This window comes from Clarias gariepinus, chromosome 7 (assembly GCF_024256425.1).
Source record: "Clarias gariepinus isolate MV-2021 ecotype Netherlands chromosome 7, CGAR_prim_01v2, whole genome shotgun sequence".
NCBI lineage: Eukaryota > Metazoa > Chordata > Actinopteri > Siluriformes > Clariidae > Clarias > Clarias gariepinus.
Window position 1 is genome coordinate 16644961 of NC_071106.1, and position 27682 is coordinate 16672642.

A 27682-nucleotide genomic window follows, 5' to 3' on the forward strand; every position below is an offset into this window, starting at 1 on the left:
TACTTTTGCTTCACCTTAGACACTATAGATATAACAAGTTGATTAGGAAAAGAAGTCGATAGGGAGTTTAACTAGATTAGGTCCTTTATTTGTTCTGTTTGGACCTAAACGGTGTATGGTGTCCTGTATTCTGTATATATTATGTTGCCTTGCGTGTCTAGGGTTGAGGGTTCGATTCCCACCAGTGTCTGTCTCTCCTTGTCATTGGTAGGTTTCCTCTGGGAACTCTGGTTTCCTCCGACAGTACAAAGACATGCAGATTGGGCTAACTGGTGTTCCCAATTCGCCTTTAGTGTGTGTGTGTGCCCCAAGTCTCCTAGGACAGGCTTCATGCAGATTTGTCAAGTAAGTATGATGACTCGTCGACTTTTGGTCATGTCTTTTCTCCTCTCATCTCGGCGACATTGCATCCCTACCCCATGCCCTCACCTAGTGTTATGCTAAAAAATATAAATATATATATATATTGACGCTAGATGGCGCCAAAGAAGCACTCCACGCCATTAAAAGTCGCTGCTTGTCCTTTAAGTGTTTTATTCGGTGTGGCTCGCTACTCGCTGCAGCGCGAGGTTGTTCTCGCCCTCGTCCGGTTCTTAGTTCCTCTCCCAGTGCATGCTCCAGGCTGTTCCGGACTCCGAAAGTCCGCTGCGTGCCCGTGCGTGTGCCCGTGCGTGTGCATGCGTCTGCGCAGTGTGTGCAGGATCACAGCGCGAGGAGCGCAGTCGGACATGATGCGCGCGGAGCTCCGAGAAGAACCACCATGGTGAGGAAGAGACCGAGAGCGCGAGGAGTTCTGTTCAGCGTCAAGCTAAAGAGCCGCACAGGGCGGGACGGAGCCGGAGAACTCAGGACCGATTCGGTTTCACTGCTCTGAGAGGGGAGAATTAAAACTCTTGCATAGGAACAGTCTTCTTCTTTTTCTTCTTCTTCTTCTTCTGCTGCTGCTTATGGAGAATCTCAGCAACCTGGAGTACATGATGAAGTTCAAGCCCAATCAGACGAGGACGTACGACGGGGAAGGCTTTAAACAGCGGGCAGCGTGCTTGTGTTTCAAAAACGACCGAGAGGACGAGGTAGGCTCTCTCTGTCTTCAACTCTGATGATTAGTGATTAAATGACCGATTATGTGGGGGGTTTTTGTGTTTCTTGCGTCCTGCATCTTAACGACCTCAACTCTACAGCCTCGTCCAGTCTCTTGATGTCGACATACACCCTGGACCACGTGACTGTCCGAAATACACTCTCGTATACACTGTGATAGGCTCCCGGATACACTCTGAAATGCACACTCATGCAAATCGGATACATTCTGAATATACTGTATAGACCCTGACACACACGGAAATGCACCATGGTATACACACTCGAATGCACTAGAGTATTGTATACACTCTGACATACACACTGATATTTACACTCCGATGCACCCTTGTATACATTTTGCTATACACACTGAAATGCAACCTCGTGTACAATCTGATATACCCACTAAAATGCACCCCATGCAATCAGATACGTTCCAAAATTTGCTAGTGTACACACTGAAATGCACTCTCGTATACATGCTGAAATGCGCCCTTCTATACACTGATGTACTGTACACAGTAAAATGCACCATCGGATACACTCCGAAATGTGCCCTTCTATACACTGAAATGCACCCTCATATACACTCTGAAATGATCCATTGCATGCACTGATGTTTGCACTGAAATGCACCCTTGTATTCGCTCTGACATAAACACTAAAATGCACCTTCATGTACAATCTAAGCTGATATTATCTGATACACTCTGATATTAATATACTGTACTCTAAAATGCACCAATGCATACACTGACATACACACTGAAATGCACCCTCATATACACTCTGACATAAACACGGAAATGCGCCCTCATGTGCAATCCAATAGACACTGTAAAATGCACCAATGCATACACTGACGTTTACACTGAAAGGTACTCTGATATACACATTGGAATGTATCCTCCTATACTCGCTGAAATGCACCATCGTGTATACTCTGATATACAACCTGATACACTCTAAAATAAACTCATACACACCCTGATACACACTCTCCTTAGGTCTAGTAAAGGGAATTGTGATACTGCCGCATACCATGACATCCCATACAAATGTACACTTCCATTGTGGCAACACTTTGGGAATGAACTACATACGATTGCAGAAGTTTATATACACTCGTCATAAACATTATATGAAAAATCAGCAGTATAGTTTTCGCAGTGAACTGTTGCATCTGTGTAGAATTGTTGCACAGTATACTATCTTCAATAGAAAAAAAAAACAAGTTTGTGGCAAAAGATTTAATTTATTTTAGGCTTTCTGAAACCAACATAGGGTCAAAATTTACAAACAGCACACTAAATATTTGGTTTAAGCTGTGACACAATCATGCCTTAAGCTTAATGGTAGCTTGCCTCAGGCCTTTTACAACTAGCTTTGATGTGTTTTGGGATAATTATCCTATTGGAGCACTAAATTTTGTCCAAGGATTGACTGTCAAGCTGATGATTTGAGGTTATGCGGAAGAATTTTGAAGCAGTCCTCCTTCCATCCAAAACTATGCCGTCACCACCATGCTAGACAGTTGGTACATTTAAATTAAATTAATTTATATTTAATTTTAATTTTTATACTGTCCCCATCAGCCACTTTGGATTTAACAGCGCTTTAAACATTAATTATTATCTGAGTAGCACAATGCACCTTTGGAAGTGCTTTTATTTAATGTATTTTATCAGCCTTGTTCTCTCTCATATTGAAAGTCTCAGGAAAAATACATTTTTGTTTGGTGTAACATTAAACATAATACTTACTCACTGACTCATCGTCTATACCGCTTTATCCTGTATTCAGGATTCAGGGTCGCGGGGGCCTGGAGCCTATCCCAGGAGACTTGGGGTATGAGGCGGGGTACACTTTGGACGGGGTACCAATTCATCGCAGGGCAGTTTGGGGAACCTAATGTGCAGGTCTTTGGACTGTAGGAGGAAACCGGAGTACCCGGAGGAAACCCACCAAGCACGGGGAGAACATGCAAACTCCATGCGCACAGAGACAAGAATCGAACCCGGACCCTGGAGGTGCAAGGCGACAGTGCTAACCACTACACCACCATGCAGCCCTCCACATTCTACTTTAATTCCTTAATCTTCTCCAGCACTGTTCGACTTGCTGCAGCTTCCTACCTACTTGTCAGGGTTCTGCTGTTATAGTCTGTTTGCCTCATGGTTTAACATGTTCTGCATTCTGAGGTAATTTTCTGCTCACTGCGGTTGTAAAGAAAGGTTATTCGTGTTGTTGTAGAATTCTTGTAAGTTTGAACCAGTTTGACCTTTTCTTATCACCTCTCTCATATCAGCAAGAGGTTTTCATCCACAGAACTGCCATTCATTGGATGCTCAAAAAAAAAAAATAATAATAATAAATAAATAAATATATATATATATATATATATATATATATATATATATATATATATATATATTTATGGTTTGTTTTTTTGCACTATTCTGTGTAAACTCTAGAGCCTGTCGTGTGTAAAAAAAATCACAGATCAGCAGTTTCTGAAACACTAACCAGTGTGTCTGGCACCTACAACCATTTAAAGGAACTGTGAAAACATTTTTTTCCCCATTCTGATATTTGACATGAAAATCAACTTAAGCTCTTGATTTGGTTATTGTTCATGTATTTGTTTGCATGAATGACAGGATGTACAGGTGTTTCTCATAAAGCGAATGAGGGGAATATGGATCTCCTGTAGACAATGTTGTTGTATTGGAGCTGCTGAAAAAAGTGTACGGGGAAATTGAATAACTTTTGGAACTAAGATTGCACCCTTGCATGTTTAAAATGGGTAACTTCTTATGGAAAGCGATGGCCATGCATTGGCCACTTTATTAGGTACACCTTTTGGACACCATTTTTGTCTTCAAAACTGCCTTAATTCTTCGTGGTATAGTTTCAACAAGGTGCTGGAAACATTCCTTAGAGATGTCGGTCTATATGGACATCACGGTCACTGCAGATTTGGCGGCCGCACATCCATTATGCGAATCTCCCGAGCCACCACATCCCGAAGGTGCTCTGTCTGATTGAGATCTGGTGACTGCTCAGGCCGTTTGAGTACAGTGAACTCATTGTCCTGTTCAAGAAACCTGTTCAAGTTCATTTTAGCAGTTTTGAAAATACTCAGAGATTAGCCCGCCTGGCATCAACAACCATGCCACGTTCAAAGTCGCGTTAAATCACCTTTCTTACCTATTTTGATGTTCGGTTTGAACTTCAGCAGATCATCTTAACCATGGCTACATATCTAAATGCATAGAGTTGCTGACATGTGATTGGCTGATTTAGATATTTTAATAAGCAATTTTCAAAGGTATACTTAATAAAGATAAAATTATTTTATTGTTTATAGCTTGAAGTAAAAAACGTGTCTTTAAGCCCAAATTTGTGCTCTGCAGGATATTCTTTTTTAAATCAAATGAATGTCCTTCAGAGTGTGTTTAGTCTGCTCAGTGTTTATCTTTAAATTACATTCAAAGCATGCACGCTTCAAGCTCGGAATTAAAAGAACCTCAAAAACCTGTTGCAGCTGCTTTTAGAAACATCACACAACATTTACAATCATCTTATTTATTTAGTTCAAAATTGCAAGGGTGCACGATTATAACACACCCTGCAAAATCCACCCTAGGAGTTGAGAAGAAAGAGTTAGAAGAATTTAAGTTGTACTTTCTAAAGCTCGTTATTCTGAGGCTTCTCACTCCAGAACTGAGCCCTGATTATTTAAGACTCGGCACTGTGAGCGTCCTGGAGCCTGTTCAGCCTGGTGAAAGGACATGATCTTTTCCATGTGATCGTGAGAAGGAGGGGGCGACATGGGGAAGCAAGTTACACCATGTGCCAAAGCACCAAGTGACCCATCAGCAGCAATTTATAGAACTGGAATGAAAGCACTTGCTGTCCCCTGACAGGATTCCTTTACCCGTTCTTTTCACTTCTCTTCTCTCAGGAAGAAAGGCAAAAAAGTCACGCTGAACATCTGACACTCTGTCACATCTCCCACTTTCCACTTTCCAACAGACGCCTACTTTGTTACTTAATCCACAACTGATAGAGTTGCATGCCACTTCTAGCGATAGCACTACATGTAGGTCATGCCATTCCTCTTGCTCGCACTCTAGGTTCGGTGCAGATGCGAGTGACACAGATTCACCACATTTACGTTTTTTTTTTTTTTAACTAGTTTAATTTAAAATGACCTTTATCTCACTAGTCTTTCATGTCATTTGCTGATGAGAAGAGAGGGAGCTTAAGGTAGCAATTTTTTTACGAATGTGCATTGCACATACAAGGGGTGTTCAAGTCAAACTGGGACTTGTAAAGAAACTTTGTGTAAATGAAGACTTAAAGCACGGTAATGAGACTCTGAGCCACAGTCAAACATTTGAATAGTGCAAACATTTAAAAGAAATCCAAACTGCCGTGAGTGGAACGCCCAAACCGCTGTTAAATCGACAAATAACTTGTCACCAATTTGCGTAAGAGACACAACTGTCTGTGTGAACTGTACACACAATCATTCATAAACACCACTTGCACATTACAGGAGCTTGGCTGGGATTTATTGCTACATTCCTAAATTTCGATCTTCCTTATGAGACCAGTATTGCAAAAGTAAAGCAGTCAGACTTTCAAACTTGATCGTATCCTAGCACTAGTGAAATGCTGCGATAAATGCATTAGAAATACAAGTTTGACGTGATTTATTTTAATATACAGTGGTGTTCAAAATAATAGCAGTGTGTTGAAAAAAGTGAGTAAAGCTCCATATCCATATAATAACTTTTAACTTAAATCACACACAAATGCATTGGAGACCCTGCACATTCTATTCTGAATCACAACATGAAGTAAAATGTGCTAAATGTATTATTAGTTTAATATTTGTTTTTCTTCACTTTCTGTAGTCTGTTCAAGAAAATACCAGTGTCATCATTTATCTTTATAAAGTGATGAATTTACCATTTAAACAAAAATGCTTGAAGTTTAATCTTTCTTGTGAATCTTTGAACTAATGTTTAGTTGTATAACCATGGTTTCTGAGAACTGCTTCACATCTGTGCTGCATGGAGTCAACCAACTTCTGGCACCTTTGAACAGGTATTCCAGCCTAAAAAACAGCATTTTTTGTTTTAGAAACAGCATTTTCAATGTCACCCCACAAGTTTTCTATTGGAATAGGGTCTGGGGATTGGGCTGGCCACTCTATAACGTTAATCTTGTTGGTCTGGAACCAAGATGCTGCTCACTTACTGGTGTGTTTGGTGTCGTTGTCTTGATGAAACACCCATTTTAAGGGCATTTCCTCTTTTTGGAATAAGTCAACATGACCTCTTTAAGTATCCTGATGTACTCAAATTGATCCATAATCCCTGAAATGTTATATTTATTTATAGATAAATAAATGACACCAAAAAACTGTCTGCGGCCTCTAGACCCAAAAAGAACAATTTTGCTTTCATCAGTCCACAAAATATTGCGCCATTTCTCTTTAGGCCAGTCAATGTGTTCTTTGGTGAACTGTAACCTCTTCAGCACATGTCTTTTTTTTTTTTTTCAACAATGGGACTTTGCGGGGGCTTCTTGTTAATAGCTTTTTGGTTTTGGGCTCCATTTTAAAGCATTGATATCATTTTAGCAGAGCAGCCTATCATTTTCTGCACTTCTTTGTGTTTTTCCATCTCTAATAAACTTTTGAAAGTACGCTGTTCTTCTGAACAATGTCTGGAACGACCATTTTATTTTCAGAGAGAAATGCACAGGACAACCTTTTCTGCATTTATCCTTGAATTTTTTTTATCCTTAAATTTGTTTGACACCTGTTTTTCACAGAATAATTTACCTCTCTAATTGAACTCCACACTGCTATTATTTTGAACACGCCCCTTTTTTAATTAATGATTCAATTACACAGAATCAGGTGCATGTAAGTCATGACTGTTGGGTCTGTTGTTTTCTATTACTCCACTACACCTACAAGTAAAATATGTACCATGAAGTAATATAATTTCTTCCAAAAACAATTATTGATCTGTTTACTGATGTTGGACGGCTATTATTTTGAACACTACTGTATTTACATGCAAACTCCATTTGTCATCGTTAGTCAAAAGACAAAGCAGCATGCTGTATTAATACACTCTTCCTATAAATGTTGACCAGACCAGATTTTCACTAAGAAATAGATGTATTCACCCCTGCAGCCATAGTGTAGTTAGTGAAGCTAATGCAAGCAATAAAAACAAGTTATTTTTCCTGTCACTGACAATCAACCAGTGACGCACGCAGCACTAAACACTACCAGCACTGTGGAATAACCTTGGGAGATTATCCAGTAGGCTCAACCCAGTGGCGTTTTTCTTTTATTGTTGTAGGAACATAACCAGAGAACCAGAAAAAAGGTCTGTTTGCAATTATAACCTTTGCCAAATACATGGAAAGCATTTACAAGGAAAGCAATTTGGTAGCAGATGTATTCGTGGCCACTACTTTTAAGTTAATTCTTCTAATCAGCTAACACATGCATTCCAAGACGGGCAGATGTTTAACTGACATTAACTTTCCAAATTCCAAACTTTTTATTTTTGCACGTAATTTCTTTATAATATCGATAATTCTGCATTATTGGTTTTTATTATTGTGACATTTATTGGGATTTCTGTGTAGGCCTTAGGTTGAAAATGTTTATTTTCCAATCATTTATATTGCTGCGTTACTCTGTTAAGGGGTGGCACTAATTCTGAATCCAGCGTCATCCCTTTTACCAGAAATAAATGACTCCTTTATGGAAAAGCACTGCCAGTGCTTGTTTTTGTTTTACTGCATTTCTTGTTATTAAGTTTTTCGAAGCCCAGAGTGCTATTTTTTTTCTTTTTTTTTTTTTTTACTCAGAGGAGAATTATCTAGCTATGATGAGGGCTTAAGCCTTGTTCCCACTTTCACAATTTTTGCTATGAATCGCTACAGTTTTAAACCGTAGCGTGCCATAGCCTCGATGTACCCTGACATCATTGGTTTACGAAGCAAATAAGTGCCAAGGCAGAGCTAAGGTGAAACAGGTTGGTGTTAAATAAAGGCATGGAAAATAAAGACTCGACCAGGCCTACACTTACCATACAGTGGACTTATGGGGTATAAAAAGCTGTACCTCCATCCCAGTTTTTCAACTTGTCTCCAAAATGTCCAAGTCTGTACCAGCAAGCTGTTAATCACTGCTGGACACCCTGACACACTTACTGTTACCGTCTTACCGCTCACCCACCCTAGCTCATTATGGATCTGCTCCAAATTTCAAAAACCATAACAAACCCATTTTGGAAAAAAATTAAAAATAAATCATGAATATTTATTCTTGAATAGACAGAGCTGGGGGTGCAGTGGGGACATGGGGAAGTGTCGATGCAATGACTGAAAAGAGACTCAAACATGCAGTCATGCATCAGCTCATGCTGCGGATTTTATAAGATGTTTAAGGGTGCGAGCAAGACAGACCTGCAATAACTCATGGTAAGGGATAAACAGATCACTGGTGAGAAGGCTGTGAAGTTGGGTGTGTTTTGGGTATATTTTCCTATATAAAGATATTTTGCATATTATCTGGACAAAAATATTTAATGGATTATTTTATTTACGTCATAGTCTTTGTTCAGTTCACGCCCCCTCCCAGCTCAAACTCACCTGACGGTAATCCTCCTGGAAACACAGTAACTTAATACCACTTGAATGTGTTGGTCTTCGTTAGACCATTTCCTCTTTATTTCACAGCACACCTGATATCTTAAATTTTTGACCGGTCAGAAGACGTTCGGTCAAAAGCAAAGCGCATCTTTAAATGCACTCATTCTAATTCATTATGGTTTTACCAGTGACTCAGATGACTTGCACTGCAGACAGGCATATACTTTACGCATGTGATCCTTGAGGGAGAAAAATACAGAAATGTTCCTGGATGTGTGCTTTCTAACATGCTAAGAAATATAACGAGTTAAATGTGAGGGTAAATCGAAAAGTAAAGGCAAATTAATACATTTTCCATGAGTTGATTTTTAAGTTGAAGTCCAGACCAGAGCACAAGACTGTCTTCCACACAGGTTATCTATCTAAGTTAAGTAGAACCTTTTTTTAATTATTTTTTTTAATGTTATTTAATCATACATATTTATAAGTTACAAGTGCAAGTAAAAACATAAAAAAAAATAAATACTGCAGCATTAAATCACTCCTTAAAGACAGAGGGCCCAGATTGATTGTGCTGCTGCAGGCTAAAGGACGGAGAATTTAGGGATCAGGATGAGTAAGGGTATTGAATGCACCCGGAGTTAATAAATTTTATTTATTTTTTTTAAAGTGCAAAATTTTAAACAACCTGGAGCAGTGATAGCTTCTCAAATTCCTCTTGCAAATATTAAGAAATTGAATATAAAAAAAAATTCAATAAAAGAAACCAAATGGTGTCCAAAAGGAAAGCTTGGGTTAACCCTGCTTACTGTTCAGCCGCAGTGTACGTGCCTGTCCCCATGGTGCACTTAATCTTTCTGTTCTCATGCAGAGAGCCGACTGCTGTTCCAGCAGCTTTGTAAACTGCGTGTCTGTGTGCATTTTGCTCTAGTTTGAACTGTCTTTTTTCTTTTTTTTTTTTTAGCTTCCTCCTCTGACAGCATGCCAAGACAGACGTTGAAATATCGTATTAGAATAAGACAATGAGTTCGAATGAGAACAGCAGTCCAATTAAAGTTCACTCACTAGTGCGCGGCAGATGCAGCTGCTGGTACTAATATCAAATGTCAGGGTGTTTATTCACTTATGTCATTTTACAGTGCAATAGTTGGTCACATGAGTTACCTTGAATTGAAAAAGAGTAGATTTTGCTTCATTTTGGAAAAGCTCTTCTGTGCTGCCGGGAGTACCACATGTAGCGCTTACACCGCATAGTAGTAGTCAAAGTAGAATCGGTTATTGCTATCAGAGGTTTTTATTTATTTATTATTCATTAAATCAGTACGTGCATGAGTAAATAAGCATGCCATTAGACTGACGCCCAATAATAGTATCTCTATCGCCATGTCCCTGTTTGTATTTATAGCAACGAACATGGTTAGTCAGACCAGTAAAAGGTACATAGAAATCCAGTCTTTAGGTAAATATGTACCACATTTAATATTAATAAATGATTGCACACCAATTTTCAAATCAATGTGGAAGTCAGATCATGTCAGGATGTCATTTGATCACAAATGACACAAAGGAATTCAGGGTGTGTGATTTGAGAGATCGTGACACCACCTCTGAAGTTGGTCTAAAGTCTATAGTACTGGTTTCAGTCCAGCTATGTGTCTAGCACAGATGTTTAGTGGAGAATATCACACACTGCTACATGCCATTGCATCGTTTATCCCCCCTGACCTCATGCCATAAACACTTTCTCCTTTCTGGACCTCTACGTTGTAACTGTATAACTTGATAATATTCGAGGAACAGTAGCTCTGAAAGTGGTATGACAGCACAGCTATCTGTTTATGTGCAATTATTTCATATTTTATCTTTGTATGATTTATTGCCAAAAATAATCCAGTCGTGCATTAGCTCATGCTGCAAATTTTAAGCTGCTTTCTGAAACCGAGTTTTACTAAATGATTTGTCAGAAATAGAATTCACCTATAGAAGATGTTTAAGGGTTCAAGTAAGACAGACCTGCAATAACCCATAGTATGGGATAAACGGATCTCTGGTGAGGAGGCTGTAGACTTTCTGTGTTTTAGGTATATTTTCCTATATGAAGATATTTTACATATTATTTGGACGAAAATCTGTAAGAGACATTCGAAACACTAAAGATTTTCTACACGTTCGTAGCCTTTGTTTAGTTTGGCCGCTGCTTCACACCCACTCAGAGCTCAAAGTCACCTGTCGGTGATCCTCCTGCAAATAACAATACCTCTTGAACATGTTAATTCTCGTTAGGCCATGATTTCTTTATTCCACAACACACTTTATCTTAAATCTAACTTGTCAGAAGACGTTCGGTCAAAAGCAAATCGCATGTTTAAATGCACTCATTCTAATTCGTTAGGGTTTCTACAGTGACGCTTCATATGATGTTTAAGGGAGAAAAACACGGAAATGTTCCCGGATGTGTGCTTTCTATCAGCATGGTTTGTGTTGCAGTGCATTAGTTACGGGATAGAAATGCAAAAGGGAAATATGAGTTAAATGTGGGGAAATCAAAAGGTAAAGGCAAATACTTTTTTTTTTGGTTGATTTTAGAAGTTTTGATGATGTACCGCAGTAGTTTGCTGGCTTTCTGCCTCTACTTCTTCTATCTCACACCCCTGGCCTGAAACTTTGTTACAACTTTCCTTCTAACTTCTTTATCCTCCTGACCATGTGTGTCAGTTTTACTGGAAAAACAAGGTGGATTTTGTTTTTAAACTTCCATACAAACAAAAAATCAATATGTAATGTAATGCTTTGGTGAGTACACTTGTGCACAACCCCATAGTATGACGTGCATGTGGGACACCCTAGATCACTTGTTAGTCAGTCAATAAAGACCTAGTATAGCGAGAGACGTCTGAGCCTACAGTGATTTACGAGATGAGACTCATGTCTCAGCTCGTATATTAGGGATTTTGTTTTACATGAACCCTAATGTTCCACAACAAATCCCCAGGGAGGAAATTTTACGTCCATTCTTGATCAGTAAACTCAAAAAGAACTCCATCCCACTTTACTTTCATCTTTATATTTTAAGAGTTTATATATTCTGATTAAATGCTTTAAGCATGCAAATGCCACTTATCGGATGTAAATGCTGAACTTATTAGAACGTCCATGTAAACAGTTTGAGTAGAAATGTTTTGTTTAGTTTTTTTAACAGTATATTCACTTAATTTCCACTTCAATTACTTGAAAGCAAAAATATTAAGGTTAAGCAATGGTTAATACAGATCGGGTCAAATCTATAAGTTGGTAAGAAAGAGGCAAATATTTAATTTCTTTTCTTTTTTTACCTTCGCTATCAGGTTTTTCTACAGCGTTTCTGCAGTTTTGGAGGAGGAAGTATCATTGTTTTCTTGTTTAGTTTTAATTGCTGATTTGTTTTTCTTCTCTGACATACCCAGATGCTGAGTAACTCTGACACACCCATTTGTTCAAGGTTCATGAACCATGATCCTGAATCACTGTCTGTTGACTGAAGAGAGACCATGCAGCATGTTTGCACCATCAAGCTCAGTCTTTCATAATGTCATACAAACTTATGCAAATTTTGTGGTATGACACAAGAAGCATACCGATGCAGAAAATTCAAATTCCATCTATACAGTAATGATGATGAGTTTCCAAAGTACACTAGTAAGCGTTGAATAAATGTGCCCTGGGTTTCTGTATTTATTGATTTAAAACATTCGGCATCATAAGGTTTCAATAAACGAAACTTAATAGTAGTGTTTGAGTCGATCCGTTCTGACCCTTTGGAGAATATAGCGAAACAAAAGCGGGGCATTAGAATGTAACTCAATTAAACATGGCTAGCTTTCACTGGTGTGACTCTGGGTCGTGTGTCCAAAGCATGATGCTTTTTATATCCTGCTGGTTGTTGTTTTGCTCTCGGAGTTACGTACTTCTGGGGAGCCCTAGATGTGTTATTAAAGCCAGCGTTCTCTACTACCGAATTTGAACTTCCCAAACACGGTGGCCAGTTCTTCCATCTCAATACACAATCACGTTTGCAATATTAAGGCCGGTGTATTTTTACTGGTGCTGTTGTATTGAATATCGGCATGGCTGTGATGATATTCAGCACAACAGCATGACCTTGAGTGTGATACTGCTTTTATAGAACAGTTCCACAACACTATTTATCATCAAAAGATTATGATTTGTTTGTTTATTTTGCATGAAAGGTGAGGAGAATAAACCATGGAGGTGATGGACAGTCCTGTGACATGTACGAGACTTGTTCCACACCCCAAGTAGTGCCCTTGATCAGGGGTTGGAGAGAGATTTGGAAATCAGCTACTAAGCTTTGTAGCTACAACATTAAGAACAAAACTCAGACGGTTCAGAGGCAATTCAGAATGACTTGGAAGCAATTACTAAGAAGACAGTGTTGTTTAAGATGACATAACGTTATCAGATGCGTTTTCTTGGGGAAAGTGCCTCAGTGAATGCGGGTTTTGGTTGCTGTTCGAATACTGTGGACCGTACTGATCTACTTTCACCCATGCTGCGATCGACAGATAGTGTAATTAACAATCTTTAGAACCCCTGTGGTGCAGAGTGATACTCTAGATATAGTTAAATGTCCCAGTGATGTTATGCTCTATTATCACCACTCGTGAAATGGCTCTCGTCCAATCACATTACTCAGTCGGAACCAACCGTTGTATAATGATACCTGTTAACGACACACTTTCTTCTCGTGTCTGAAAATTACAACATGGGATATGGTGTAGACAAAAAGCCCTAAGGGATCAGATCAAGTTTGCATGATTTTTTCCATACAGTGTTGGCTGAAATTGGATGCAAACCACCATGAGGAACGAATACACAAATAGATCATAGGTCAGATTAGACTCTGATTCAGCATAACCCTTTAAGCCATCTAAGAACATAAGTTTAAAGTGCTCTAGCTAGTGGGGGAAAAAAACTTAATCTATTTTCAGAGATTTTACTTTAATGACTTTAATGAACCCTTTTGTCTCTTTGAACAAACCTATGATTGTTCTCGTCTGAGGTAGAAATCTACTTAACCCATGGAATTTGTTGCTCTCAGTGCATAGTTGTCATCGGTTGTCATCATGATAACGTGATAATTTGGTAATCGTGAAATGCTTGACTGCTGCTGACTTAACTCTTCCTGTATGTATGCATGTGTGTATGTCTGTGTTGTGGGTGATCAGGTGTTGCTTGTGAGCAGCAGCAGGCACCCAGATCAGTGGATCGTTCCAGGAGGTGGAATGGAGCCAGAGGAAGAGCCAGGTGGAACTGCTGTGAGAGAGGTCTATGAAGAGGTGAGCCATCAGTCTTTTCAATTCAACCATAAAAAAAGAATGATTTCTAGCAAATGTCCTGTCACTTGTATAAATTCATGTGACATGCTAGCAAAAGCGTTTCCCTTCATCAGTCTAAATCTTTCCTTGCCGGTCCAGATCACATTTCCTTGTTTATTGCTGTGTGTAAACGTGATTGTAATGTAGAAATCTAAACTGGCGCCAAGGCATTGGTATTTGTCTTGGACTAAAATTAGACAGGCTCATGTTCCCCAGAATATCCCAGGTATATCATTGACTTCTTGTTGCATGTTTGTTGGCAGTTCAGCACTCCCTAATTTTCATTAAGGAATGTTATCGTAACAGAACACTACTACATTGACTTGGAGCTAAGCACATGACATGGCAAGCTGCATTTCTGTGAACTTTTGCCCACACCTTTAGAACCTGTACATGTCGTAATGTTGGAGTGTACAGAAAGGCCGCCTCTCTTAAGGGGCCTCTCCCACCTGTTGACAACTATGAGACATGGAGATGGCATTTGGAGTTCGTGTCCTGTTACCATTGGTCTCCTCAGATTGGAAGAAAACATTTCCTTAAACAAGCATGAGGGAGTCACTTCCAGTGTCAAGTGACTGCCTTCGTGTGAGTGTAACAGCTGTAGCAGTTTACAGTGAAGTTCTCCAATATGTGAGATGCCAGTCCCTTCTTTTTTTTGAAGGGTAATACATTTCTGATCAAAGGATCTCTGGGTTCATTAAAGGTCTCCTAAATGATCTAATCAAATCAAAAGGCTTACTTATTGCCAAGTTAGAATTAGGATAACAATGCTGCCTCCATGGCTAGATCTCCGTCCAAGCACAGCTTTTGTCAGCCGTTCCCTTTGAAAGGACTGCACTGGCAAGGCCCATTCTTTTGTTTTTGCCATGCACCAAACACATTTGGGTTTAAATGTTTGACCCACCCAATTTTAAGTGACTCAAAATGCCAGCCAACATGTTATTGACGGGTGTTTCTTGTTTCCCAGATGCGCTTTTAAACATTTAAAAGCTCAGAATATCTGCTCTTGGTTTAAGCCCTTTGACGAATTTGCTTGATGTTAAAAAGGATAAACCATCATAGAGACCAGAGAACTGTCTATGGGAGAAAATCCCAAGTCTTCGCTTACCTTATCTAGGTTGTACATGTCATATATGTGCACCACTCATTCATTTAGAACCATGGATGCTATCTCACGTAAAATATTCTTGGGATTTTGCACTCGAGGATGGCAAGCAGTTAGTCAGCTGGATTCGTTTAGGTCCAGAAGAAGAAGGAAGCCTCCTTAGGGGTTTTAGCAGATGTGCGGTGGTGACTGACATCAGTAAGCGCCTTATGCATGCGCTGCGCCAAAAGGTTCCATGAATTCCAATCTGCCTCTTCTCATTCAAATGGCATGACCTCATCTCGAATACGTTTTTGATCTAGGACCATATATGAAAAAGCCGATTTGCCTGTTCAAAAAGCCCTAGATTTGTCAGATCTGTGTCACATTTGGGTAAAAAAATATATATATTTTAGACTGGTAATGTGAATATAGCCCTTTTTTTTTTTTTTTTTTTTTTACAGTATTCAAAATGTAGATTGATTGATTGATGTATCAGTTTTTATCTTTATTGATCCCCAAAGGGAAATGTGGACTTTGCACTACAACATATTGGCAAGTTAAATAATCTTGAGTAAAGGGAAATGGATCTGATATTTTACCATATGATGATATTCTAAAATGAATGTAATATTATAAAAGACATACATAACAAGAAACCTGCATGTACAAGACATGTACAAGAAATCTGCATTCTAATATCGAAAAGTATTATATTACTTTAGTGCTACATTAAGAAAGCAGTGTTTCCTGCACATGGAGGATACTTAGGTGAGCCACCCAGGTGTATATTTGCCGATCTTTTTTAAAAATATGTCTAGCATTTATGATTAATTAACTAGTAGCGGACAGTACATTGCTCTCGCACTAGCAGAATAAATGGGTACAGGAGTGTGGAAGTATATTAGTGCCAAAATTCTTCAAAGCAAAATAGCAGCTTGAATTACATGAACTGAAAAAAACGTGTTTCAATTTTTCTGCATTGCAATTTGATCTGAATTGAAAAAAATCCATAGAGTATTTACAATGTTTGAAATTTTTGCCACTGTAATTTATTGTGGTTGTATAGTTCAAGTGAAAATGTAATCCAAGCATTTTAAATTTAATGCAAAAATATTCAAGTTACTTAATTGCAGTTCAAAAATATTTTCAAGTATTAAAAATACAATCTTCAAAAAAAAAAATGGTTACCTTTATTTATAAGCAATATAAATTTAACAAAGTGTAAACAGCATGTATGTTGTTGCTGCTGCTGAGGAAATTGATCCCATCTGGTTACTGAATGTGACCGTACATTACCGAGCTCAGGGGCGGGAAACCCATCGCTCTCGCGTGTGAATCAAACAGCGCCGGCTTTGCTTTGAATATAGCGTTTACGGCAGAGGGATCATTTTAACACATTACACACTTTATTGTGCAACTGGCAACCCGGCCTGTTAGTTAAGAGCGCTGCGTTCCGATCAGTAAGTAGTTTCTGAGAAGTAGACTGCACAGGGAGCAGGAAGCACACTTTAAAGTACACTGCGGCACGGACAGCAGCAATCGGCTCTCCACTGCTCTTCCTGTGATATCCCGGATGTGAAGACCTGAATTTTAGCGACTTGAATTTTATTACCTGAATTTTGTCTACCTGAATTTGTAAGATTTGAAAAATAATGAAGATTGTATTTTTAACATACAATGTATTACATTTTCACTTGAAATATACAACCACAAGAAATTTCAGTGGCAAAAATTTAAAACATTGTAAATGCTCTACGGATTTTTTTTTTCGATTCAGATTAAATTGCAATGCAGAAAAATTCAAACATTTTTATTGCAACACGTTTTTTTTTTCTGTTCATGTAATTCAAGCTGCTATTTTGCTTTGAAGAATTTTGCTTTTGAAACTAATATACTTCCATACAGGAGCGGTAGTACGAGAGCGGTGTACTGAGAGGCAGTAAATGCAATGGCTTCCGGCTTTCTTAAAAGAACAGCATAGTGACAGCTGTACAGTACATGCACTGCAGAGAGACACAGTTAAGCAGCAAGGATGTTCACAGCAACACAGCGTTGGTGAATGCTTCTTTTTAAAAAAAAAATAAAAACAGCTGTTTATACAAAAATCCTGTCTGACATTACACGTTCAGACATTATACTGTGCTTGTCATGAAGAACCAAAGTTATCATTATTTTTATAACGTGCAAATTTTTACTTCTACTGGAATACAGGAATGATGTCACAAAATGGAAAACTCGCAAAATGTGCTTATTATTATTATTATTATTATTATTATTATTATTATTATTACCACTATTACCACTTATTATTGGTCACAAAATTAAAAATGAAATAAAAAAATGTGATCTTGTGAATTTGTGCAATTTCTTTGCCTATGTGAACCATTATTTAAATTAAGTCGTGTTTTTATAGTGGTTAAAATGAAATAAAATTTAATTTACCATATCGTCACTCTATATTGCACAATTTTGACCATACATCATTTTTAACATTTGTTATCTTTGCCCTTTTTTTAACCTCAAATTTAAGCAAATATGGCAGCAATTCATACTATTATGTTTCCTCTAAAGATGTCAGTAGTCGCACCATCGTTGATGAATCACCATCGTTGAAGTGTGTGTACATTTTTTTGGCTGAATCTGTGTATTTATACGTAAAACAGTCATTTGTTTGGTTGTATGTGGTAGACTGGCAGACCACTTTTGTGCTGCAGGTAATTCGTTCCGCGGGCTACTACGGCAAGTATATTTCAGACCCGTGTGAAACACTGGAAAGGCGTGCAATCCTCCATGCTCTAGTAGAGCTGCATCATGGCCGACCCTGCACTCTGACTTACTTACAAACTTTATATTTTGATGAATATCGTGTATCATGAAAGTGGTTTTAAGTATCATGCGCATCATGATGTTATAATTTGACATGCCCCTGCTGTGGTGCTCCTGTTACATGTCTTATAGAGATGAGTAATTACTTTCACAGGAATGCTAAACATGGTACATATTTGGCTAAATAAAGAATTGACAGGTCTGTCGCGCTGCTGAAAGTTTAGAGGACGCTCTTCATTAGGCAGTTAGCTCAATTAAAATTGAACGTCTGTTTCTTTTAACGATAATTCGACCCACAGCGATGACTTATGCGTCATGTTGCATCATCAGTTTGAAAAATAAAACATGTTACTGTGTTTACTGTCTTTTCACAGCAGTCAAAAGTCTTGGGGTTTGATCAAACATTGATCTATATGTAAACAAATGGAACTTAATGAAAAGAAAAAACACAAAGGCACAAAAAATACGAAGGTTGTCAAGGTGTAGTACAATGAGCTCCAGTTTAGCATCTACCAGAATTGCAAATAGAAGTGTATATAAATCAGTGCAAGTATTGTCACTGTACAGTACACCTTAAAGGGGTGCAGTTTTTTTTTTTTTTTTTATTATTATTGATCCATTGATCCGTCCATGTGCCATCCAGCATAGCGGGCGACGAAGACTCCCCACTCGTTGTTTTAGTGGCAATTACTTAGAGTCGGGTCGCCAGCTCAACGCTCATATAATTTTTTCCACCTTTTCCTATTGTATACTAAAGTATAAATTACAAGCAGTTCATAAGTGTCAACAGCTTTGACACAAAACATCCCAGGGGAGGGATGTTTTGGGAATTTAAGTCAAAGTTGGGGAAAATGTGGCATATTTAGAGATGCATTATACCTTTGCATTATACATTTTGTGGGTACACCATTCAAATTATGCAGATTTCCCTTACTTTAAGCCTATTGACACTGGCATATTTTTCTTGACAGCTATTTTTTATCAGGGTTTTCCTTGTGTAAATAAAGTGCACCCATCATATAATATATCATAAATATTACCTAATGATTACCTGAATACCTACCAGGTTACCTGATGCTTGGTCACACAGATAAAAGAGTAAACTAGCAAGCTTCTGTTCTGCTGATTCATCTCTTATGCAGTATGTCATGGTGGATCTCATTACTTATTCAAAAGAGAAACCAGTGTACGAAAGTGGATGAAGGTCATAAGGATTATTAATATGCTGTGAAATATACTGTGCTTTATGCTCCATGAGATAATGTGCAGATTAACCAATACTGGCATTTCAAGGTTTCTAATTAACTGCTAACTAACTGTTCTGGCACTGAATCTTGTCTAGCTTAAAATGTAAAACAAATATTAATGTAGTTTGTAGGATCTCCTGTTCTACACGTTTAATTCAAGCCCCTGATCAGGGGTTAGAGAAGGATTTGGGATTCACCTTCTGAAGCTAGCCATGATGGTTCAGAGGCAATGCAGAACAATTTAGAAGCAATTACTAAGAAGTCAAAATGTAATAAAAAAAAAAAAAAAGGTTATTTAGGGGAAAAAAGGCTTCTATTTGCTAGTGAGCATAAAGATTTTGGAGCAATGGAGAAAAAGAGTCATGTGGTCTGTGGAGGTCGAATTCCAGAGCGATGGGCGCGTCAGGGTAAGAAGGGAAGCACTTGAAGCAATGCAGCCATCATGCAGATTGGCCACGACACAAGCCAGGTGGTGTTATGATCCGGGGCTGCTTCAGTTGGTCAAGTCTAGTCTCAGCAATATTCTGTTGCAATAAAATAAAGTCAGCTGACGACCTGCATGGTTGGTGCTGGAGAAGGCATTATGGAGTGGTTATGAGTGGGTGATGTAGAACAGTTTTATTAAAACAGACTGATTAAAATAAAATGTAGAGACAGAATATTATTCCTGTGTATGAAACATGGAAATGAACAAATACTGTATGTAAAATCAGCAGCCCGTATTAAATATAAAATTAAGGCCTGTCTCTGAGAATGCTCTTTGAGTTGTTCTTAACAACAATAATCAATTCATTTACATCGAGTTAAATACAGCAATAAATAAATAAATAAATAAATAAATAAATGCAAACAGAACCTACAGGTCTAAGTGTTCTGAGGAAGCAGGTAAATTGTGTATGAAAAAATAGAAATATTAATATTTATTTCAAATACAACATATATACTTTTATATTGTTTGTTATAATAAAATTAGTTTCGTCCATTTTATCATATATAAATATTTATTTGCATATTCATGACAAACTGCTGAAAAATAAATGTGTTTCAAAATAAACATTATACAAGAATTTGTATTAAAGGTCTTGACGACTGTCTCGTGCCTAAGGTTTATCATAATAATAATATAATATTTGATAAATAAACCTATGAATTTATGTTCTAATATAATATTTGATAGCGATTTTATATATATATAAAATATATATATATTGTTATATATGCAAAATCCTATTCTTTTCCCATGTGAGTCAGTTCAACCAATTATAACCCGCCAGGAGCGCAGCCTAAATCCTGTTTACATAAAAAAAAAAAAAAATGCTTCCGAGCAGGTTTAAGCTTACGGACATGTTGCTATGACAGCAAATGCGAGATGTGCATCAAAGAGTTAACGACGTACAAAGAACGGACCCCAGGTTGCATAATAATAATAATAATAATAATAATAATGATAAAGAATATTGTAAAAAAATATTTCCGTTCCAAATTTGAGTTTTGCAATCATAAAGTCTAAGAGTTAGTAGGTCTTTGTCTTCAATCAATAATTGTTGGTACATCATCATTTTCATGTCTTCTGAAGTCTTCAATCAACAATCTTCCCAAGTCTTCAGTTTCAATCAACAAGTCTTTCTAACTCTGATTTCAATCCAGTCGTCTTCGCAAGTCTTCATCTTAAATCAACAAGTCTTCTTAAGTCAATGTTCAATCAACATGGTGTGTGAAGACAGGTTTTGGGATGCAGACATCAGCACAGATTTAAGGGTGAAACAGATCATGAAACATCGTCACACCATATTGATGTAAACGGTGATGTCTGTATAGTTTATACTGTATGTGGTGAATATTCGATACACTGAACAGCCACCTTCTTGTGTAATTATTAATGCAACTCTGGATGAAGAAAAATGTTTTAATGTTACATAAGGTTAGTAAAGGTCATGCCATGCTGAATTTGCACCGTAATCAAATGTTAAAGGTGGTCCATATGTGTGTGGGTAGGGGTTTATGTGTATGTATATGCGTGTACATGTATATGCGTGCACGTGTGTGTGTGTGTGTGTGTGTGTGTGCGTGCGTGCGTATGTGCGCATGTTTACTGTATATATATAATGTGTGTGTGTTAGCTTATGTTTTTTTTTTTTCTTTTTTGTAAGATGCTTTTGAGAAATCTAGAAACAGCCTGCAAACCTTGATGAGCTGTAACATTCCATTAGTAATGATGAGGCTCAAGGTTTCCAGACTCTCTGGAGCTGGGTGAGGGCTGGGATGTGAGTAATGACAGTTGTGCTTTTAACATTTTGGATTTGCAGATCTTGTTTCTCCACTCGTAAGAACATGAAGGTTGATGGTGGCATTTAAAATTGCTGATTGAAAAACACCTCCATTATAATATATATATATATTTTTTTGGTCTGGTTCCAGGCGCTCCGCTTTGTGATCATGGCAGAGCGAAAGCTATTATTGTTCACGGTGTCTCGCTAGATGGATGTCCGACAAGGTTGTCTGGAACATATTTATCGACCAGCAAATTAAAAGCATCGATAATGGAAATGGGCGTGGGGCGAAAGGGCACACCGGGTTTCTTTGAGGAAATATGCTGTGGATATGTGGATGTAACAAATTATTCTAAATATAATAACTTGTCCTGCAATCCTGTGAGTCAAACCATGAGCCTTACTGGCTGAGCGCTCTAGGGGGAGTGGAGTAACCTGAGCTCGGTTTAGGGTATTTCACAGTATTCAAGGCAAGGCATACTGTTCTCATATAAACATGCTGGAATCTTGTCTGTGCTGTGGAAATACAAACGGCTTAGGCTTCCCACATCAGTAGGGAGTAGGGGGCCAGCGTTTTGGCTGCACTGGTTAAGAGATCTGGCTCGGCTCCAGCACATCCGTGTGCTCGTCCCTTTTTAATACACTGTGATGGGACACCTCTTTGTGCCAGAGCTAGACTCGTATATCTCCATAAAGTGTAATAAGCATTGCACTCATGACTGCAGGTTAAATCCTTTCCTTTCAGTCCGGATGTGAGAGTGGTTTAGGATTTGGTTAATTGGTGATGCAGTATGTTAGTATAATACTAAAGTGATTTAATTTGTTATATGCATATGCATTGTCTTTATTTAGCATTGCATATTTATTGTGCTGAAAGCAATCAGGTCCCACTGTACAAATCAGAATATAGATTTTTTTTTTCCCCTGTCTATTTTTTCCTACGCAGGCTGGTGTAAGGGGCACGCTTGGCAGATTGCTGGGGGTTTTTGAGGTAAGATGCCAAATAGACTTGCATAAGGTCAGATCTTAATTTAAGCAGCTAACTTGCAGCTTGTTAAAATCACAAATAGAAGTTAATTGGTCGTTCTTAATGATGTACAAAGTAATATTTTATCATGTGTTTTTGTCTTTTTGTGTGTGTGTGTGATATTTGTGTCACTTTTTATTGTGGTAATTGTGGCTTTTTTCTTTTTTACTCAGCAGAACCAAGACAGCAAACATCGAACGTATGTGTATGTGCTTACGGTTACAGAGACACTGGAAGACTGGGAGGATTCTGTTAACATTGGTAGGTTAAGAAATAAAAGCGACAGTTACATTGTGTATAAAAAATCCGCAATGATATCATCCGGTGTGTATTTATTCGTGAGCTAAAACATCCTCATGTCACCGTGCCCTGAATGCCGTAGAGCAAGGATGTCTAAAAAAAAAAAAAACGACTATAAAGCTCAGCAAACAGTCAAAATTTTTTGTGACGATGCTTCGAGGACCCTTTGAGTGTCAGATATAATTTGTGCAGTTTAAGAAGGACATCACTGTAGTTTTACTGAGTGTCCTGCAGAACCACACACACTCTTGTGTGAACACTCTTTTAAGCACTTTGACTGTTCTTCTTTGTGCAGGGTTGCTTAGTGGTTAGCATTGTTACCTTGCATCTCCAGGTTTCAGGTTCGAGTTCCTCCTCGGGTCTGTGTGTACGCAGTTCGCATGTTCTTCGCGTGCTTGGTGGGTTTCCTCCGAGTACTCCGGTTTCCTCCCACAGTCCAAAGACATGCGAGTTAGGCTAATTGGCGTTCCCAAATTGCCCGTTGTGTTTGAATGGGCATGTGTTAATGCGATGGATTGGCACCTCGTCCAGGATGTACCCCACTTCATGCTCTAATTTTCCCACAACCCTGTATACAGGACAAAGTGGTATAGATGATGAGTGAGTGAGTGAAAAAACCAGCGTCTTTTTATTTATTTAATTAATTATTTATTCATTTTTGTCTAAAAAGTGGTCGCCTATGTAATGTGAAGCATTCTTTTCTAGCATGCAAACATAAAAAAAAAAATAATTTTAAATCAGAAATGTTTGTACATACAAAAAAATATAATAAAACTAAAAATGAAAATAAAAAAAAAATCTATAACAAAGTTTGCTACTCCGTGAATAAAATCATATCTTCGCTGTAGTAACCCAGTGTGTCTGAGAGCTGGAGACTTTTATAAAGTGCTTGAGCTGAATTTACATATAAAGCCATTTTGTTCGGTTTTTGTGAGCTTAGTCCTGTCTGGTTTGGTCTGATTTCTGGTCATGGTTTAACTGTGTTATGATCCTGAGGGTAAACATGGTTTTATGCAACATTTGTCTACCCTGCTCTTAAAGACGTTGTGCCTATGCGCTTCAGTCCCAGGACTCTTGCTATTGGGGTAGCACTATATAAATAAATGTTTGCCCGCTTACAGTGTAATTCAAACTTGAACTATTTGTAGATGGTGTGGAAAGAGAAAACCTGGTAATCCTTCACTCGCTGCAGCAGTATAAATAGCATTGAGTTTGTTTGCCAGGAGGTGTGCCACAGTTGTTTTCCAGTCAGCGTCACCACTCTTCGCACTCTCCCTCTCTCTGGCCTCTCTCAATCCCTCTGCCTGGACGGAGGGCTGCCAAATAGGGCATTATAACCCCAATACACAAAGGGACCCCGGCAGCATGCTTCACATGAGCGTGTTTGTGAGCAAGTTATAAAATAAGTTTAATAAGTCAATCGTGGCCTAAATGACCAGGAATATTTACTGATGTAAATCAAATGTCAGGTTTAATGGCTGGTCCTAACTGAAGATGTCTGCAGCCCAGACACATCAGAGTCTGCATAATATGTCTGCCAGAACATCGCCAGTTCTTGCTGTCTCAGGGGTTTTCACGTTTAAAATAAGAATTCAACTTCAAATAGTCGAAAGTATCAATTGAATCCAGAATAAATTTAAATCTAGTGCATCACGGACATGGACTGATTAAAAAGTATTTTAGGATGTGCTTAATTTCTGCAAAATTTTAAATACTTCAGTAATCACTAACAAGCATTACTATGAGAGGCATTTAAAAAAAAGTCATAAAACCCATTGACATTTACAGAAGGCTTCAAGCACAGTACAGTGCGGGGACTCTTAGCCGCAGTAAAACATTTGAATGGTGCAAAGATTTTAAAGTGGAACGTCTGATCCTTGTTGCCAACATGTTGCCAACTTTGAGAAGGGATGCATCTGTCTGTGGGAACTGTACACAACAATCATTCACAAACTCAGCTGGAGGTTATGGCCACATGCCCCGTACAGTCCTGACCTCAGTCCAGGTCAATTCCACACGTTTGGGCCATTAAGAGTTCCTAGGAGATCACCATTTCAGATGTGAAACAGGCAGTGCCATCATGGCTCCATTGGACTGAGAAAACTTTCTACCTTAATGGAATTATAGTGAACGAATGTGAAAGTGACACAAGTGAAAGAATGGGAAAAGTGCATTAGTGAAGCAGGGTATTGTATAGAGAAATAAAGGGAGTTTTTACTCTCATAAAGCAGTTGAAATTTTGTTGTTGGTATTATTATTATTATTATTATTATTATTGGTAGTAATATTATTATTATTATTGGATCAGAGCAAGCTGCAGAGCATTATTTACTTGTATAAAGTTTATAATAATTACATAAAATATTTGTACACATTCTGCTGCTTTTTTACATAGTGAAGCATTTCTGCAGACCGAGGTTTTCTTTCAGTTTATCCATGACAAAATAATTATTTATGTTGCATAAAGCATTTCACTATTCCGCATTTCATTTTTACATTATAAATATTGCTTTGCTTAAATAAAATACATTTAAAAATCTCCCTGAGTGTAAGATATGGATATGAGCCTTTTAAAATAGCTGAATTGTCCATTAGGACATTATAATGATGGTTATGAATAAGGGTAAATGAAGGGTTCTGAATAAAGCCTGTAAAGATTTAATTGAAGTGTACATGTAGTCATGTTATCACTACTTTAAAAATTCTACTCATGAGAAATGTATTAATAATTAAATAATGAATCAAAAATGCCTCTTTGTGTATCAGTTGGAGTAAAAGATCTAAAGAATCACATTATTCCATTTTACACTGTGTCTCGCAGGTCGCAAGCGAAAGTGGTTTAAGATTGACGAGGCGATCCGGGTGCTGCAGTGCCATAAGCCGGTCCATGCCGAGTACCTGCGCAGACTCACACCTCGCTGTGGCTCCACTAATGGAAACACTCAAGAGCCGACAGGCCAAGGCGATAACACACCCCTTCATCAGACCACCTCACATGATTGCAGTCTGCCCCGATTACACAGATAGAACTTTCCAAGAGGGGGCAGCTTTGAGCCATGCAAAAAAAAAAAAAGGACTGGAAAGGACTATGTTTGCATGCAGTATTTCTATACTTAGTAGTTTTTTTTTTTCTAATATTGAGAAGCCAAAAGTTTAAAGAAGAATGTGCCTTTGACTCACAAGTTTAGCAAATTTAGTGTGTATAGAGCTTTTGATCTTTTTTCTTTTTCTTTTCCCACAGCCAAATAAAAGAAGTAGTGGACTTTGAATGAAGGTTATTGTGAAGATAGTGCACATTTGAAGCACCGTTGGCTGCATCTTTTAAATAACTGATAAACTGCTTATGGAGTTTTAGTTTTTAGTTTTATTTATTTATAGGTTGCAGTGATTTAAAAACTGTTTGACATAAAGCTAAAGCAACTTTAGCAATGGCAAAGCTGTGCAATACATGATGTAAAAAGATTTACAATGAAATCTCTAAAAAGGATTCAGTTTGTGCTCATTTCTTTTTTTTTTATGTCTAAAAGTGTCTTTGACCATATATGTAACTCAACAGTGTAATGTGATTTTGACAGCTTTAGATGTGTATTTTATTCATTCCAGGAATGTAGTCTACATATTGTGAGGCTTTTATTTGTTCTCAAATATTATTCTGCAGTGGAAATCTACATACCCGTACAGAAACGTCAGGTAAGGCTTTTTTTAAACTTTACCCAGGAAAGTGTGAAATTTCCAAAGACGGTGCAACACTTAGATCACTAGAGGCAAATGTAGTCACTAAATCGTATCCTCAATAACACCCCAATGTTATATTTAAGCCATAACCTGCATGAATAATTTAATGATGTGAATTAAATGGGAAAGGGAAAATTGTTGCTTTAGTTTGACTTGATAAGTACCATCATACAGGATGGTATACAATCTAAGGTCTGTCAATAGCAACTAAACAATGAAACTAAAGTTATACTGTTACAAGTTTTTTATATTATTATATAATTATGATAGAAATGATATAACAAACAGATTGACCTGTGTTTTGTTAACTGGCCAGACCAAAGTGGATTCTTAGAAAACTCCAGACCACTTGGTGGCGCTGGTGTGCTGGTGTGAGAATGCTGTCTGTGCGAGGTCCTCACAAATGGTCTTGGTGTAATATAGTGAATAATTAGAATTATAATTAATGTAAGGAGAGAGGTCAAGGTTTACAGTAAGGTGTAATGGCTGTAGGTGTTTTGGCTGTTAAATCCTAATGTCAGTGACCGCACTGCTTCAGACTCTGTACTTACCCCGCCCCTCCCACGTGGGTTGCCAGATCTGTCAGTTACAGAAATATATATTTATAAATGTATACACAGCAGAAAGAAAAGAGACTTAAAAAATATTTAGCACTACATTTATTGCTATACTTGTATATAAAAAAATTATGATAATATTATCATTATATCACTTTTATACTACACATTCTTTTCCTAAAGTACATACATTTTTTGACTGACCGTGTATTCAGTATATATAATATATATACTGGGGAGACATATACTGTGTGTGTATATACAGATATATATATTTATAGTATACAGTATATGTCTCCCCAGTCACTACTGTGCAGGTGTGACCATGTTACATCAGTTCATTTGTAACTGCGGTGCAAGGGGGAAAAAAAATCTATCCAAAAATGGATGCCCTGCTTGTGATTTGCAAGAAAAAAAGAGGAGTACAGTGATTCGTTTTTTTTTGTGGGTTCGATTCCCACCTCGGGTCTGTGTGCATGG

At 37.9% G+C, this 27682-nt stretch overlaps 1 protein-coding gene across 2 annotated transcripts; it reads left to right on the forward strand.

The window, feature by feature from the left end:
- Window positions 1-541: 541 nt before the first annotated feature.
- On the forward strand, window positions 542-26179 carry nudt4a (nudix (nucleoside diphosphate linked moiety X)-type motif 4a). Of its 2 annotated transcripts, none has more exons than XM_053499870.1 (5): window positions 542-1073; window positions 14004-14114; window positions 22530-22574; window positions 22784-22871; window positions 25732-26179. In XM_053499870.1, the coding sequence occupies exons 1-5, from the start codon at window positions 948-950 to the stop codon at window positions 25935-25937; spliced, it is 576 nt and encodes a 191-aa protein (XP_053355845.1). In that variant the 5' UTR covers window positions 542-947; the 3' UTR covers window positions 25938-26179. The 2 variants fall into 2 exon arrangements, with proteins under 2 accessions (XP_053355845.1, XP_053355847.1); XM_053499872.1 differs by having other exon boundaries at window positions 22787-22871.
- Window positions 26180-27682: the final 1503 nt, after the last annotated feature.